The 13,868-nt window shown below is 35.5% G+C and overlaps 2 protein-coding genes across 18 annotated transcripts in view; both read left to right on the top strand.

Annotated features, from left to right (window-relative positions):
* The window catches only part of mybpc1 (myosin binding protein C1), a 40,591-nt gene extending 39,804 nt beyond the window's left edge, over positions 1 to 787 (top strand). For all 17 annotated transcript variants that reach the window (XM_048156121.1, XM_048156114.1, XM_048156112.1 and 14 more), the window contains one exon: positions 137 to 787. In XM_048156121.1, coding sequence (XP_048012078.1) covers positions 137 to 246 — 110 coding nt within the window. In that variant the 3' untranslated portion in view covers positions 247 to 787. The remainder of the gene's footprint in view (positions 1 to 136) is intronic.
* A 1,423-nt stretch (positions 788 to 2,210) lies between these two features.
* chpt1 (choline phosphotransferase 1) lies at positions 2,211 to 13,812 on the top strand. Its single transcript, XM_048156132.1, has 8 exons — positions 2,211 to 2,637; positions 6,894 to 7,041; positions 8,499 to 8,640; positions 8,740 to 8,824; positions 10,402 to 10,533; positions 10,732 to 10,890; positions 11,005 to 11,130; positions 12,405 to 13,812. The coding sequence occupies exons 1-8, from the start codon at positions 2,398 to 2,400 to the stop codon at positions 12,519 to 12,521; spliced, it is 1,149 nt and encodes a 382-aa protein (XP_048012089.1). The 5' UTR covers positions 2,211 to 2,397; the 3' UTR covers positions 12,522 to 13,812.
* The last annotated feature ends 56 nt before the right edge of the window (positions 13,813 to 13,868 follow it).

Raw genomic sequence — 13,868 nt, 5'->3', positions numbered from 1 at the left:
GACTTTCAGACATTTTAAAGCATGGCTTATGTGTCCAAATACTTTTGTGGCCGCTGCGAAGAACAAATATGTATCTCGTAGTTTCATTGTTTTCAATGTCATTTCTCTGACTCTGTCTATCCTTCCCCTCTTTCAGGAGGTTTTACGTTCTTTGAGCTGATGAAGCGCGGCGTTCCCTTACACCTCATTGATAAGTACATGAACGAATCTGAGAAGTCAGAATCAGAGAAGAAAGGAACCAACTGAAGGCTGATTCACCCAATGATTACCCAGATATCCCTGTCACTACTACAAATAATGGCAGATGTGTCTTTGGCATGGTATGCTTTGTTCAGACATGGATCTATAGTTAGAAACGTCTGTGTCTGTCACTGTGCAATCGTGTAAAGCTGTGTTTTAAGAAGTGCCACTGAAACACAGATGCATGCCTTTAGTGAACTGGATTGTAGCTTCAAAATATATCACAGATACACATTTTATTGCGAAAGACAGAGCAATCAGTTATACAGTATGGTGATGCGGTTCATTTATGTTTTTCTGGGTCTGGGTTTTGCAGTTTCTGTCTTTCTTTTCCTTTCTTTTTTCTGCCTGTTTGATTTTACCCCTGAGTTTTCCAGCCCCTTTCCATCATTCTCTAATGAATCTACTGAAATACACTTAGATTAGCAATATCAGTACTATGCAACTGGCAGATCAGACAGGGTGAGAGAGACATGTTTGTTTCTTGATAGTACATGCCAATGTTCATTTTAGCATGACAGTTGAATAAATGTCTCTATATGAAAAACGTGTTTATTTCTTGTTTTAGAAAGTATTTTATTTTTTCTGCAGATTGCAATATAGCCCCTTTTTTTGGGGGGGGGGGGGGGGGTGGCTTGTTTGTTTCTCTTGCTAGAGGTTCTTTGGATGTTTTATTTATCAATCTATATTGCTTCTCCGTCTCTATCTATATAGGGGTTTAAATCATTTCTAAATAATAATAAAAAAAAATATCCCATTTCTTTTGTAACCTTTAGGAAACCATTTGGAAATTCAAGTCTAGTTGTTTACAAATATTTGACGCTAAATTGTAATGGCCAACATTCCACATTTCATTTTTTCGGTTAATTAAATGCATCATTTGGGTATTTAAAGTACAACTTTATTCTTTTGGAATTTTCAGAGCAAAGACACATCTACAAAAAGGCATAAAATAGTGCATAATAAACATAACATCATAAACATCTATAACACAGTCACAAATAAGGACAGTATTTATGATTTGCCAACATTCTGTTCGATAAGTGCTCAAGCAATGTATTGTTACTATGGTTACCAAAACAATTTTTACATGTTCATGAACATCTATTTGTAAAAATACGCACAATGACTGTAATCAAAATTTTGTGGTTACCCCCTTGAAACCCATATAATTAAATTACTACAAAAAATCCTCTTCAACTTTTCTGTTTTGACTTATTTTGGCAGGGCTCAGGCCTTAATTTGGGTCAGATCGCCTCCATGATTTTCACCATTCTAGAAATATGAGGGCGGGTATGACAGGTTTCAGTCAATACCTGCTCACCTCCAAAAATCAATGTTATTTCAGTAATATTTAGTTATTAATATTTTAAATTAGCTTTTATTTTTATATTTTCAGTTTTAATTTTAGTGATTTCTACTGTCATTTTTATTAGTTTTTTTTTTAATTACAGCTAAATAGAAAACAAATATCTTTAAAGTATTTGTAAGAGTGTAGGAGGAGGCGGGACTTCAGATTCTAGGGAGCATTTGATTGGACCGAAGATTAGATGTGAAGCTGAAGTGCGATGTGATGTCATGAAAATCCGCGATCCGTTTTAGCGGAATGTAAGATTTGAATGCTTATATCTCCTAAATGCGAATTTTGTCATTGTTTTGGAACGCACCAGCTTATTCATAACATTAAGGTTAACATTTTCATAATAAAAAAAAAAATAAAAAAAAATTGATTTCAGGGGGAAACCAACTTAAACCAAAATCAGAAATGTTGCCTTTGCATCTAATTTAAATAAGTTGAAATTTTTAATCTAATATTTACCCTTTATTTTACTTCAGCTGCATTTCAATAAGAGAAAACTATTTTAATCAATTTAAACCAGATTAAATGTAAACCAGAACATCAACATCTGCGCCCCTGGTGGTCAGACGCAGTACCGCAGCCGTTCAAATTTCCCGGCTGTGTCCTCTTCCGGACGGCAGTTTCCTGCGCCTCTACGTTTATCTGTTGTCAACTATTAGGAACGGAGGAGGCTGTCGGTTCCGCTCATCAAAATGACTCTTCACACGTAACCACCGCAAGCTAATGTCGTCTTCTAAGTGGACACCTGGGGATTAGGACCAAAACATTGCACTGACCCTGCCAAAAGAGCGATCATAATGCCTCAGTGCGCGTGTCCGGGGCCGCTGTCCGCGGTCCAGCTCAAGCGCCTGGAGGAACACAAGTACAGCGCGGCCGGTCGCTCTCTCTTCGAGCCGCCCTGCCAGATATACTGGAACTGGCTGGTCCAGCAGATCCCGACGTGGGTTGCGCCGAACACGCTGACCATCACTGGACTCATCATTAACATATTAACGACGGTCATTCTCGTGTACTACAGTCCCACGGCCACGGAGGAGGTGAGTTCGGACGCGAGCGAAACTTTGAGTGACAGCGTTACGTGTTTCATTCTATTTAAATGCCCTGCCACGTCAGTTTTAAAAATAAACACTCAAATTTAGGACTGCATTGCTTTCGGTGGTGCTGAACAAAGACTATAAATACACAAGTGACATTTTGTGGCTTCATGGTTGTGCAGTTTTGGTCACTGTCTGTTGAAGCATACTGGTTTATCGATTCACGTTTAGTTACACTTTATTTTAAGTTGACGTTGTTACAGTGTAATTACACAAATAAGGACTGAGTACATGTACTTACTATAGAGTAAAGGTTAGGGTTGGGTTTGGGGTTAGTTACTTGTAAGTATGCGTCATTTACTGTTACTATAGTAAGTAGTGCATGCAACATGTTACTACCTCACCTTAAATTAAAGTGTTTCCTGACGTTGTAGCTTTGCAAGGCATTGTAAGCAGCTGCTTTATCAGATTTATTGACCATACAGATCACTGTTTGCTATTTTAGCTGTTGACCCTGTCTATCTGATTCTGGGCTGCACTGTTGTTGACCACATGTCACAGTACCCTGTGTCATATTTCCAGAATCACAGACTATAGTCCACTGGCAAAGTCCAGATTCCTCTGTTTATTGCTATGCAGCTCTGGAGATTGCTGCTGAATGCACAACTTTAACCCACCTGTTGCCAAGATAGAACACAGATAAAGGGAGTTTAGAGTGAACTTTGACCCAGAGACAAACTAATTGGTCAAGTCGTCCAAAATAATAATATAATTAATATCATAATCATATAATAATATTTATAAAACGGTTAGTTCCTGTCCTTGATTCTGATTGGTCAATAGCTGTGTTTTATTCACGATAAAACACGGCTATGACCGCTTCACCCAACGGTTCTGTGTATCACTACAGAACACACTTAGCAACTCTTTATTTATTTATAAAAATTATGAGAAAGAGATCGATTGAACGAGTTTATTACCTGCATTCAGATTGAGCATTTTCCTTCAGGTCAGTCCTATTTTCATAATAAAAAATCTGTTTAAATGTCCGCTGCAATATCTTGTCCTTTTAACAGTTAAGGGGTTTTCCCATGACTGACAGCTCTAGTCAAAGCATTTGTCAGTTGTGTCTTGTTCCGTGTTCACAACAATTCAGTCTTTTCAATGTAAAAGTCTTCGCTACTGACTGACACACTCATAAAGACAGTCTTTGCCGCCATCTAATGGCGTAATAATGTAACTTCTGTTGCTGTTCACAGTCAGGGATTATTTTTTTCCAGCGGAAGGAAGGCTTTTAGTGAAAGTTTACTTCATGAAAGTTGCATTGATACATATTTTTGGCTTTAATATTTGTATTGTGTGGTAACCGTTTTATAAAAGCAGTAAGGTACTCGAGGCTAGTGCTGTATCGTGAATAAGTCACGGCTGAAGGGGTTGCAGGCCTAACAACGCCCTTCAGCCGTGGCTTATTCACGATACAGCACAGCCTCTCGTACCTTATTGCTTACATTGAAAATATATAATTAAGCAATACTGCATGAGCAAGAGCTGCTGTACTGAATATTAGCACAAGGCCACATGTAATATCAACTGTGCTGATATTGACTACGACAGCACAATTATGAGTGTGTTTTTAATCACACAAATTTTTTTTTTTAAATTATGAATCAAATTAGAAGACTGGAACTAATTTTTTTTCTAAGCCTAATAATTAACGTTATAATTTTTGTAAACATGGCATTCAAACGTTAACTTATAAGTAAACATTCATAATTAATTCAAAATATTTGTATTTTAAATAAATGTTGTTCTTTTGAACTCTATTTGTCAAAGAATCCTGAAAATAATGTATCATGGTTTCCATAAAATTAAGCAACACAACCATTTTTAACATGGATGATATTAAAAAAAATTCTCATGAGCACCAAATCAGAATATTAGAATGATTTCTGAAGGATCACGACTCACGAGACACTGAAGATGCTGAAAATTCAGCACATTTTAAAATATACTCAGACAAGTGTTTCACAATATTACTGTTTTTACTCTTTTTTTTTAAATTGCAGTCTTGGTCAGCATAAGAGACTTCTTTCAAAAACATTTAAAAAATAAAAAAATCATCCCAACCCCAAACTTTCGAACAGTAGTGTAAGCGTTACGTAATTTAAAACAAAAGGCATTAAGATGTCAGATAATACACACATCAATATTTTTATCAACATATTTAGGCCCACATTTCATCTGACAACTACTTACAGTGCATCATCTCCAGTTACTTTAGTATGATGTAAATTAATAGTATCTGTGTTTAGTATCAGAATCGATATAATATAAATTAATATATGTCATTAATCATGTAACTGCATAGGCCTGATATTGAGTTGCGTGTCCTGTTCTCCTAACAACCACCTGATAGATTTAGGAATCACATCCACAGTAACAGACCTAACAGAGAGAATTATTTAATACATTAGAGGCCTTCAAGAGTTTTTTTTTTTTTTTTTTTAATGAAAAGTACTTAAGTGATGGATCTGAAACATGCAGGGGGTTTATTTTGTTTTGTGAATGCGCAGTGAAACCAGATGGCCTACATCTACTCTCTGGGAAATCGACCCAGTAGGCTACATGGACTTTTGCCCATACTGGACTATTACACACACACACTTGCATCTGTCTTTGTGAGGACATTCATTGACACATTGCAATCTCTAGCTCCTGACCCTTTCCATCACAACTAAGTGCCTAACCCGAACCCTTTCCCTAAACCTACCCTTAACCTAATTATAACCTTATCCCTAAAACCAAGTCTTCACCCTCAAACAGGCCTTTAATAAACCAAGTCTTTATATAACAATACAGTACGAGAGGCTGTGCTGTATCGTGAATAAGTCACAGCTGAAGGGCTTATTCACGATACAGCACTAGCCTCGAGTACCTTATTGCTTTTATAAAACGGTTACCACACGATTCAAATATTAAAGCAAAAAATATGTATCAATGCAACTTTCATGAAGTAAACTGATACTAAAGCCTTCCTTCCGCTGGAAAAAACAGTCCCTGACCTGAACAGCAACAGAAGTTACATCATTACGCCATTAGATGGCAGCAAAGACTGTCTTTATGAGTGTGTCAGTCAGTAGCGAAGACTTTTACATTGAAAAGACTGAATTGTTGTGAACACGGAACAAGACGCAACTGACAAATGCTTTGACTAGAGCTGTCAGTCACGGGAAAACCCCTTAACTGTTAAAAGGACAAGATATTGCAGCGGACATTAAAACAGATTTTTTATTATGAACATAGGACTGACCTGAAGGAAAATGCAGGTAATAAACTCGCTCAGTCAATCTTTTTCTCACAATACTCTTCTACATAATACAGTAAGCTTCAATGAACAATATCAATTGAGAACAAACAGTTTACGTTGCTAAGAGTGGTTGCTAAGGGTGTTGTGTAGTGATACACTGAACCGTTGGGTGAAGCGGTCATAGCCATGCTTTATCGTCAATAAAACACAGCTATTGACCAATCAGAATCAAGGACAGGAAATAACTGTTTTATAACTCTCATTATTACACCTGTTACTATATTACACCTATATTAATATGCTAAATCTTATATTTCCAATCTAATCTTAATGTTTTAGAGGCCTGGATAAGCAAGAAACTGAGCATTAAATCAAAGGAGGCAATAATCCAGGGAAGACAATTACGCCAGTCTCGTCTAAGGATTTAAGTCATTTCACATTTGTAGCTACATTTTCTTTCTTTCACATTATTTGATTATTCTCACTCTGCTTGGTTACCTTTGAATAATGCATATGGCTGAAATGCTTCTTTCCAAAATCACCTCTCAGCAAATGAAATTATGGCAAAATAGTGGAGATAACTGTATCTATTAAAGGAAATAAGATAAAAAAAGCTCCTTTGTGTCCATGTTTGCTAACCTTGATAAGTTTTGTTTTCAGTCTCGCACAAAATAATATAAACCATCCGTATCTACAGTTAGAGGTCAAAGTTTAGTTTTAGGTTTTGTTTTCTCTCTTGGCACAAGAGATCTGAAAGCTTGAGTGGTTGAATGTAAGAAACTGCAAATAAATAAATCTCCTTGAAAGAGCATTTAATATAATTTGGAAAAATGATTATGCCTCATTGGCTTTGAGCCCAGTCAAACAAGAAGAACTGGGTCTTCAATATGCTTATTTGTTCAGTTAATGTTGGCTCAGCCTTTAATTTTTCCTTCCTATCTACTCTTTTTAGGCTCCAGGTTGGGCCTTTATTCTCAGCGCGTTAGGTCTCTTCATCTACCAATCACTGGATGCCATTGATGGAAAGCAGGCCAGACGGACCAATAGCAGCTCAGCTCTTGGGGAGCTCTTTGACCATGGCTGTGACGCTGTTTCAACAGGTATAACCAGCCAGACAACCTTTCGTCTTTTAATAATAAATAATATTTAGTAGTGCTTTCTCAGGAAACCAGCAGTATTACTATTCACTCTCAGAAAAAAAGGTACAAAAGCTGTCACTGGGGCAGTACCTTTTCGAAAGGTACACTTTTCTACCTAAATTGTTCATATTAGTACCTTAAAAGTACATATTAGTACCTAAAAGGAACAAAAGGGTACCTTTAAAAAAGGTACCGCCCCAGTGACAGCTTTAGTGTCGTTTATACTTACAGTTAGTGATTTGAACAAACTGATTTTAAATTGACCTAGTAAGCAAACACCTAGCAACATCCTAAAAACATTGAAAAAGTCTATTTTTTATGTATTATTGTTTACAGTAATAATAGTGGATAGATTAGAGCCCGACCGATATGGATTTTTGGGGGCCGATGCCGATATTAACTCAAAAAGAGCCGATTTATAAGCCGATATTTTGATTTTGAAAATAAACTGGATATTAGACCCATTTCCTATAAACTACACTTACACAACATTCAATAGCAAAATATCTGCCTGTTCTATGTATGTGGGCTGTATACCATTTTCCAGAAGGGATTATGTTAAAAAAAAGCCTTAGATTACAGTCTCAATGACTAAACAATTGCACATCAAAAGTATATATTTTTTAATGATCAAAAAACAGTCTGGTTTTAAACATTTAACAGTTTTACTTACTTCCAGTTGAAGCTGGTTTTAACAGTCTGTGTGTGTACTGTAAATAAATTATAATACTAAAGTTAAAGTAAAAGAGCTATACCAAACAAATTCAATATTCCACAAAACCATGTCAATGAATTGAAAATAAAATTAAAATAAGTTAAATGGGAAACACTGCAGATATATTTAGAATAAGTTAAACGCTAACGTTATAGTTTGACCTCTTATTAACGTTCGCGCTCTTCCACTGATAAACATGGTATTAGCTTTGTGGGTAATCTAATATAGCAATGCATTAGCGGCTGTAAGTGATGTTACAGAATATTTATAAGTGATAATGATAGGACCGTTAGCTAGAATTATCACACTGTTTTTATATACAGTGTATGAACTAAATCTACAATCATTTCACATGACGAACGACAGACTCACCGTCAAAAGAGTACAACAATACTTTCTTCTGTAGTGGATTTCTGGCGCTGTTGTCAACTGGGGAGTTGCAGAGCTCCCTCTGGTGGGCAAACTATGCAACACTCATAACATGAGTGAAGCATGAGACTCTGTTTCTCATGTTTCATCGGCCGTTATAAACGCCGATGCCGATTTAAATGCAATTAGCTCATATCGGCCGATAATATCGGCCGGGCTCTAGGATAGATATTGGATAATACTTTCATTGATTAGCAGTAGATTTATGATGTTTGTTGTGTATTTATTTACATCTATACATATTAACAGCATTCTAATTGGATTGCTCTCTTAGTGTTTGTTGCTGTGGGAACGTGTATATCCTGTGGGATCGGCGCTTACCCTAACTGGATGTTTTTTTGTGGCTTTGTGGGCATGTTCATGTTTTTCTGCGCACACTGGCAGACGTACGTGTCTGGAACACTCCGCTTCGGATTGTGAGTGCATCTGTTCACGGCTTATTCCACTGAATTCATTGAACCTGTCTGTCTGTGTGATTTTTTTTCAAACTGTATTTTATCAAACGGTTTCTGCAGGGTTGACGTGACAGAGGTCCAGATTGCTATTGTAATCATGTATATCATGACAGCATTCGGAGGAGTGAGTCTTTGGGAAACTAGGGTACGTCATTCACATTCTTTAACAGACTTTTTGCATCACACTGAGCCTCTGAAGTTTCTTTCTCATAATGTTCATAAATTCACTCCCAAACCATCTACACTGGAAAAGTCCATTGTGGCCAGTCACAGCGTGGTTTCAAATGGAAAACAGACACTCCATGTCTATTTTTGACTTGTTGCCGAGTTACATATTAGTCTGAAACAATATAATTTTACTTACAAGTATCATTTTGTGTGAATTGACTGCTATTATATTTGATATATTTAAGTAACTTCTGACTGTAACATCAAAGTGAGCTTATAATGTTTCTGGCCTACTAATTAAAGCCAAATCAATTACTTAATTTTTTTTGCATCAAACCATATGTGTACAATAATCGATTTATATATCAATATATATTGCAAATCTTTTTCCTCATGCGTGATTTCACATCTTTTTATGAATAATTTTTAATTATTTACAATATTATTCACAATAAACAAAAAACAAAATAATAATAATAAAATACTAATATATTAAATGTATAATATATAATATAAATAAAATACAGCTATGGAAAAAATTAAGAGACCACTCCAAGTTCAGAAATCAATGTTAAGTGGTCTCTTAATTTTTTCCATAGCTGTATATAATATAAATATCTATTATATTATTATTATTATTTTGTGCATAAACAAAAACATGTAAATAAATAACTTGTATTATATTTATATTATTATATTTATATAGATAGATTTATAATATATTTACCTAAATTGATATAAATATAAATATTAGTTATTATTAATTTACGTTTATTTATATGTTTATGCACAATACTAACATAATAATAATATCAATTTAGGTAAATATAATATAAATCACATTTTTATTTATTTTTTGTTTATTTGCAAGTTTACTTACAATACTAATATTATAATAAAAATAATACATTTAGGCAAATATAATATTAATCTTTTTATTAGTGGTTTTTATTCATTTACATGTTTATTCACACTAATATCATAATAAATATTTAGGTTAATATAGTAAAATGTAATAAATCATGATTATGAATAGTTTTTATTTATTTATTCACAATACTAATATAATAATAAATATATGTACATTTAATTTATTATTATTTAAAATAATAACCTCAGTGCTTGTAGTTAACACATGGTTTCAGATCATTCTTTTAAAAGGGTTCAACAGACTATAATATATTAAATATTGTAGACAATTTACTGGGGGAAAAAAAAATAAAAAATTCAGATCCTCCAAAACTGTGAATCATGACAGAGTCCCCCTTTCTGAGTGTGTTCTTTTGTTTTCTGCCTCCTGTCGAAGGACAAAAAGACTGTGAAAAGGTAAATATAGGTAAAACTGCTACCATGGCTACCAGTCACCCATAGACATGATCTTGCCAAAAAAGCAGAAAACAGCAGATGAAGTCAACACGCACATCAGTCTTTTCTAACCTCCCTATGTAAAGCATGCTCAGAGCTTTAGCTTTGCCTCTTCCCAGCACCCCTGCTCACATGAGACACAAACTAACAGCTATTCTCATATTATATATTCTCATATCTTTCAACCAGTTGCCTGTTCTTGGTGTGAATTTGCAAACCTTTCCAATTCTCGGCATCATCGGCGGGTTCCTGTATTCAACCTATAACTACTTCTACGTCATCCTGAATGGTGGTGTGGGCAAGAACGGCTCAACTGTCGCAGTAAGTGCACTTCAGCAGTGCATGGGTCATTGAGGTCTTCATTGTTTCTGTTCTTTAACAGCACTGAATCCTATTGCAGTCATGTTTTTTTTAGCTTAATGCTTCATATTATAACTCATTTGCAAGGTTTAACATAATGCAAAGCAAAAAAGTGAAGAATTGTGGTCTTAGTACTTTAACAATGCGTGTCTTCCTTAGGACACCAGCGTGTTGTCTCCTGGTCTACACATTGGCCTCATCCTCACTCTGGCCTTCATCATCTTTAAAAAGTCCTCAAGTCAGCTTTTTGAGCACCATCCTTGCCTTTATGTCCTTACATTTGGCATGGTGATTGCCAAGATCTCAAATAAGTTGGTGGTGAGTATTTCTCATGTAGCTGGTGCCTACATGAGAAAATTCTAGTCAAAATGAGCTTCATCATTTCCTATCCAAAATGCATCAGGTGTTTTTAGATATGCTTTGCTTTTGCAGGTGGCCCATATGACCAAGAGTGAGCTTCATCTTCCTGACTCAGCTTTCATTGGTCCTGGACTCCTCTTCCTAAATCAGTATTTCAACAGCTTCATTGATGAACACATCGTGCTTTGGATCGCCATGGTGAGCCAGAAACATTAGCGGGTCAAACCTCCAGTGTGGCAATTCGATTCAACTGCTTCAGTGTTTTTTCCACTTTATTTTTGAAGATTTTTCGAACATACTATAAAGCTAAATGGTTTATGACCAATTCATTTTATGAACAAATTATGGAAGCTTGTTTCTCCCACAGAATAAAAGAAATGATGGTAACTGCAACTTTTTGTCTCACAATTCTGGCTTTTTTTTCCTTCAACATTTTGAGATATAAACTCAAAATCGTGAGAAAATGTCAGTGTTGTGAGCTTTTTTCCAGAATGCAAACTTTATAACATGCAATTGCAAGATTATGTCTCACAATTCTGAGAAAGTCAGAATTGCGAGATGTAAACTCGCAATTGTGATAAAGCAAAGTCCCTTTAAAGGATTAGTTCACTTTCAAATAAAATTTTCCTGATAATTTACTCACCCCCATGTCATCCAAATATCGTTTAAAGCCCTTTGAAGCTGCACTGAAACTGTAATTTTGACCTTCAACCTTTTGGTGCCCATTGAAGTGCACTATAAGGAGAATAATCCTGGAATGTTTTCATCAAATACCTTAATTTCTTTTCTACTGAAGAAAGAAAGACATGAACATCTTGGATGACAAGGGGTGAGTAAATTATCCAAAAAATTTTATTTGAAAGTGGACTAATCCTTTAAGACGAGTCATTTCACTCGGCGGACATCTTTGAAACGCCTCTCAGGCATGCAAGTGCATCTCTTATCTCTTTGAATGGGGAAACATCAAATTCTCCAAATCTGTCCGCCAAGATTGATTAAATTTCAAATTTGAAATCACCAATGAAATCTGACAACTGTCTCATAAAGAGCTCGAAACGTCACAGACAGCATTTTTCAGGCTGGATCAAGCTAATGTGCATGCGCAGTCCTAAGTGTGCGTCTCTATAGGAAGTGTTCGTCTGACTGTTTCTGTATAACCAGAGCTTCTAACGGCAGCTGCAGTGACACAGTGACTCTACCAATCGGCGATTGGCTTTCATTTAGAAGGGGGGATTTATTCCACCATATTGCATGTTGCACTTTCTCCAATTCAAAATAAGAGTGCACCGTCTTTCTATATATATATATATATATATATATATATATATATATATATATATAAAGTCTTTGAATAAAGTCAGAATTGTGAGATAATTTTTTTTTTTATATTCCATGGCAGAAACAAGCTTCCATAGCAAAAAGCATTTGAGTCAAAACTAAACAAGCCTGTCTTATCAATCACTGCTGTTTAGGTGCTGTCCCTGGTGGATCTGGTGCGTTACTGCACGAGTCTGTGCCTGCAAATCGCCTCGCACCTACGAATCCGAGTTTTCAGCATCACCCCACAGGGCCACTCCCACAGAGACTGACAATTTGCCCGGCGGGAGGAGGAAGCGGGATCGAAGAATGAAGATGTCGTCCCGCTTCTCAAAGTAGAGCAGGAGAACCCCACCAACCAAAACCGCAACGGCCTTGACAGTGTGACCACCACAGACTAACAGAACTGTACGTTTTTCCAGGTTTGACCAGACCATCTTGAGTAAGACCAGCTCATATTGTTTTTTTTTTTTAACTACACTAATGTACACTAGAATAACTCACTGGATGAAAAGAAAAAGTTTAGACACAACGAAATGTACAAAACACGGCCTCAGGGCCAGAGGGTCACTTAGCCATGTTCAAGTTTTCTGTTGCCTTGAAATGGTTCATTCTGTGCTGGAATTAACTATAGATTATTATTATCATTATAATTTTAAAGAATACATTGGAAATTGTTGATAAAATCAAATAATCATTAACTAAATTTGAATTGGCCAAAAAGTTTGCATAGAAAAAATTCCTAAATATTTCTCATTCAAAGCATTTGATCAAAGATAAAGATGAGAGGAAAGAATCCAAAAATAGTTCATGGGAGGACACATTTTTGTCTCACTGTAGTATTCATCAGAATAGATTTGCACTTTGTTTTTTGGGTTTGATCATGTTTGTCAATTTTAAACAAAAAAGGGAAGCTACAACTGCAGTTTGGGCAATCAATTAATAATCTTCTGCTGTTTTTTTTTTTAATTAAGCCCATTTTTTACATTATATGTCCATCATTTTATTTAGACTTCTTTTTATACCTCTGATCTTGGTAAAGTACAAAAGAAAAAAGTATTACATATTTCGTTATTGTTTTTAAGACCTCATATAGTCGACAAACTGCCAATGGTTTACAACACAGAACCATTTAGGATTTTTACTGTCATTAAAAAAGCAGCTATTTGTAGATCTTGCAAGACTTTATATAAAAAATAAGAATAGAAATAAACTTTGCCCAAACAGCCATTGTAGCTTTAAGAAGTAATAGGAAACTTTTTGTGATTGTCCAGTGATTACAGTGTATGTATTTATTTTAATAATCTGACTGAATTTAGTGTGAAATTAAGTCAAGCCTGTTTAAAACAAAAATAATAATTGAAAGAACGTAATTGTCAAGGATTGTGGCTGTGCACAAAAACAGGGACGAGTTTTTTGGAGGGGGTTTAGAGGGATTTTGGGGGGTGTTGGGGGGTGTTGATCCTCTGTGCCTGTTTTATGATGCACTATCTCTGCCTGCTTAGAATCATCTCCTCCCAAAGGGCTAATAAAAACAATAAATTTTGTGTGATTTGAATAGAACCCCGTCTAAAGTCTAGTTTCTGTGTGTTTTTCGGGTTTTGGTACTGATGAAATTT

Source organism: Megalobrama amblycephala, linkage group LG14, assembly GCF_018812025.1.
Source record: "Megalobrama amblycephala isolate DHTTF-2021 linkage group LG14, ASM1881202v1, whole genome shotgun sequence".
Lineage (NCBI taxonomy): Eukaryota > Metazoa > Chordata > Actinopteri > Cypriniformes > Xenocyprididae > Megalobrama > Megalobrama amblycephala.
The sequence above is the reverse complement of the archived record's forward strand: the minus strand, read 5'-3'. Positions and strand labels throughout refer to the sequence as shown.

Coding starts and splice junctions, on each gene's coding strand:
- chpt1 (XM_048156132.1), top strand. CDS start 2,398: ATGCCTCAGTGCGCGTGTCCGGGGCCGCTGTCCGCGGTCCAGCTCAAG. Junction 2,638..6,893: donor GTCCCACGGCCACGGAGGAG/GTGAGTTCGGAC, acceptor TACTCTTTTTAG/GCTCCAGGTTGGGCCTTTAT. Junction 7,042..8,498: donor CTGTGACGCTGTTTCAACAG/GTATAACCAGCC, acceptor TTGCTCTCTTAG/TGTTTGTTGCTGTGGGAACG.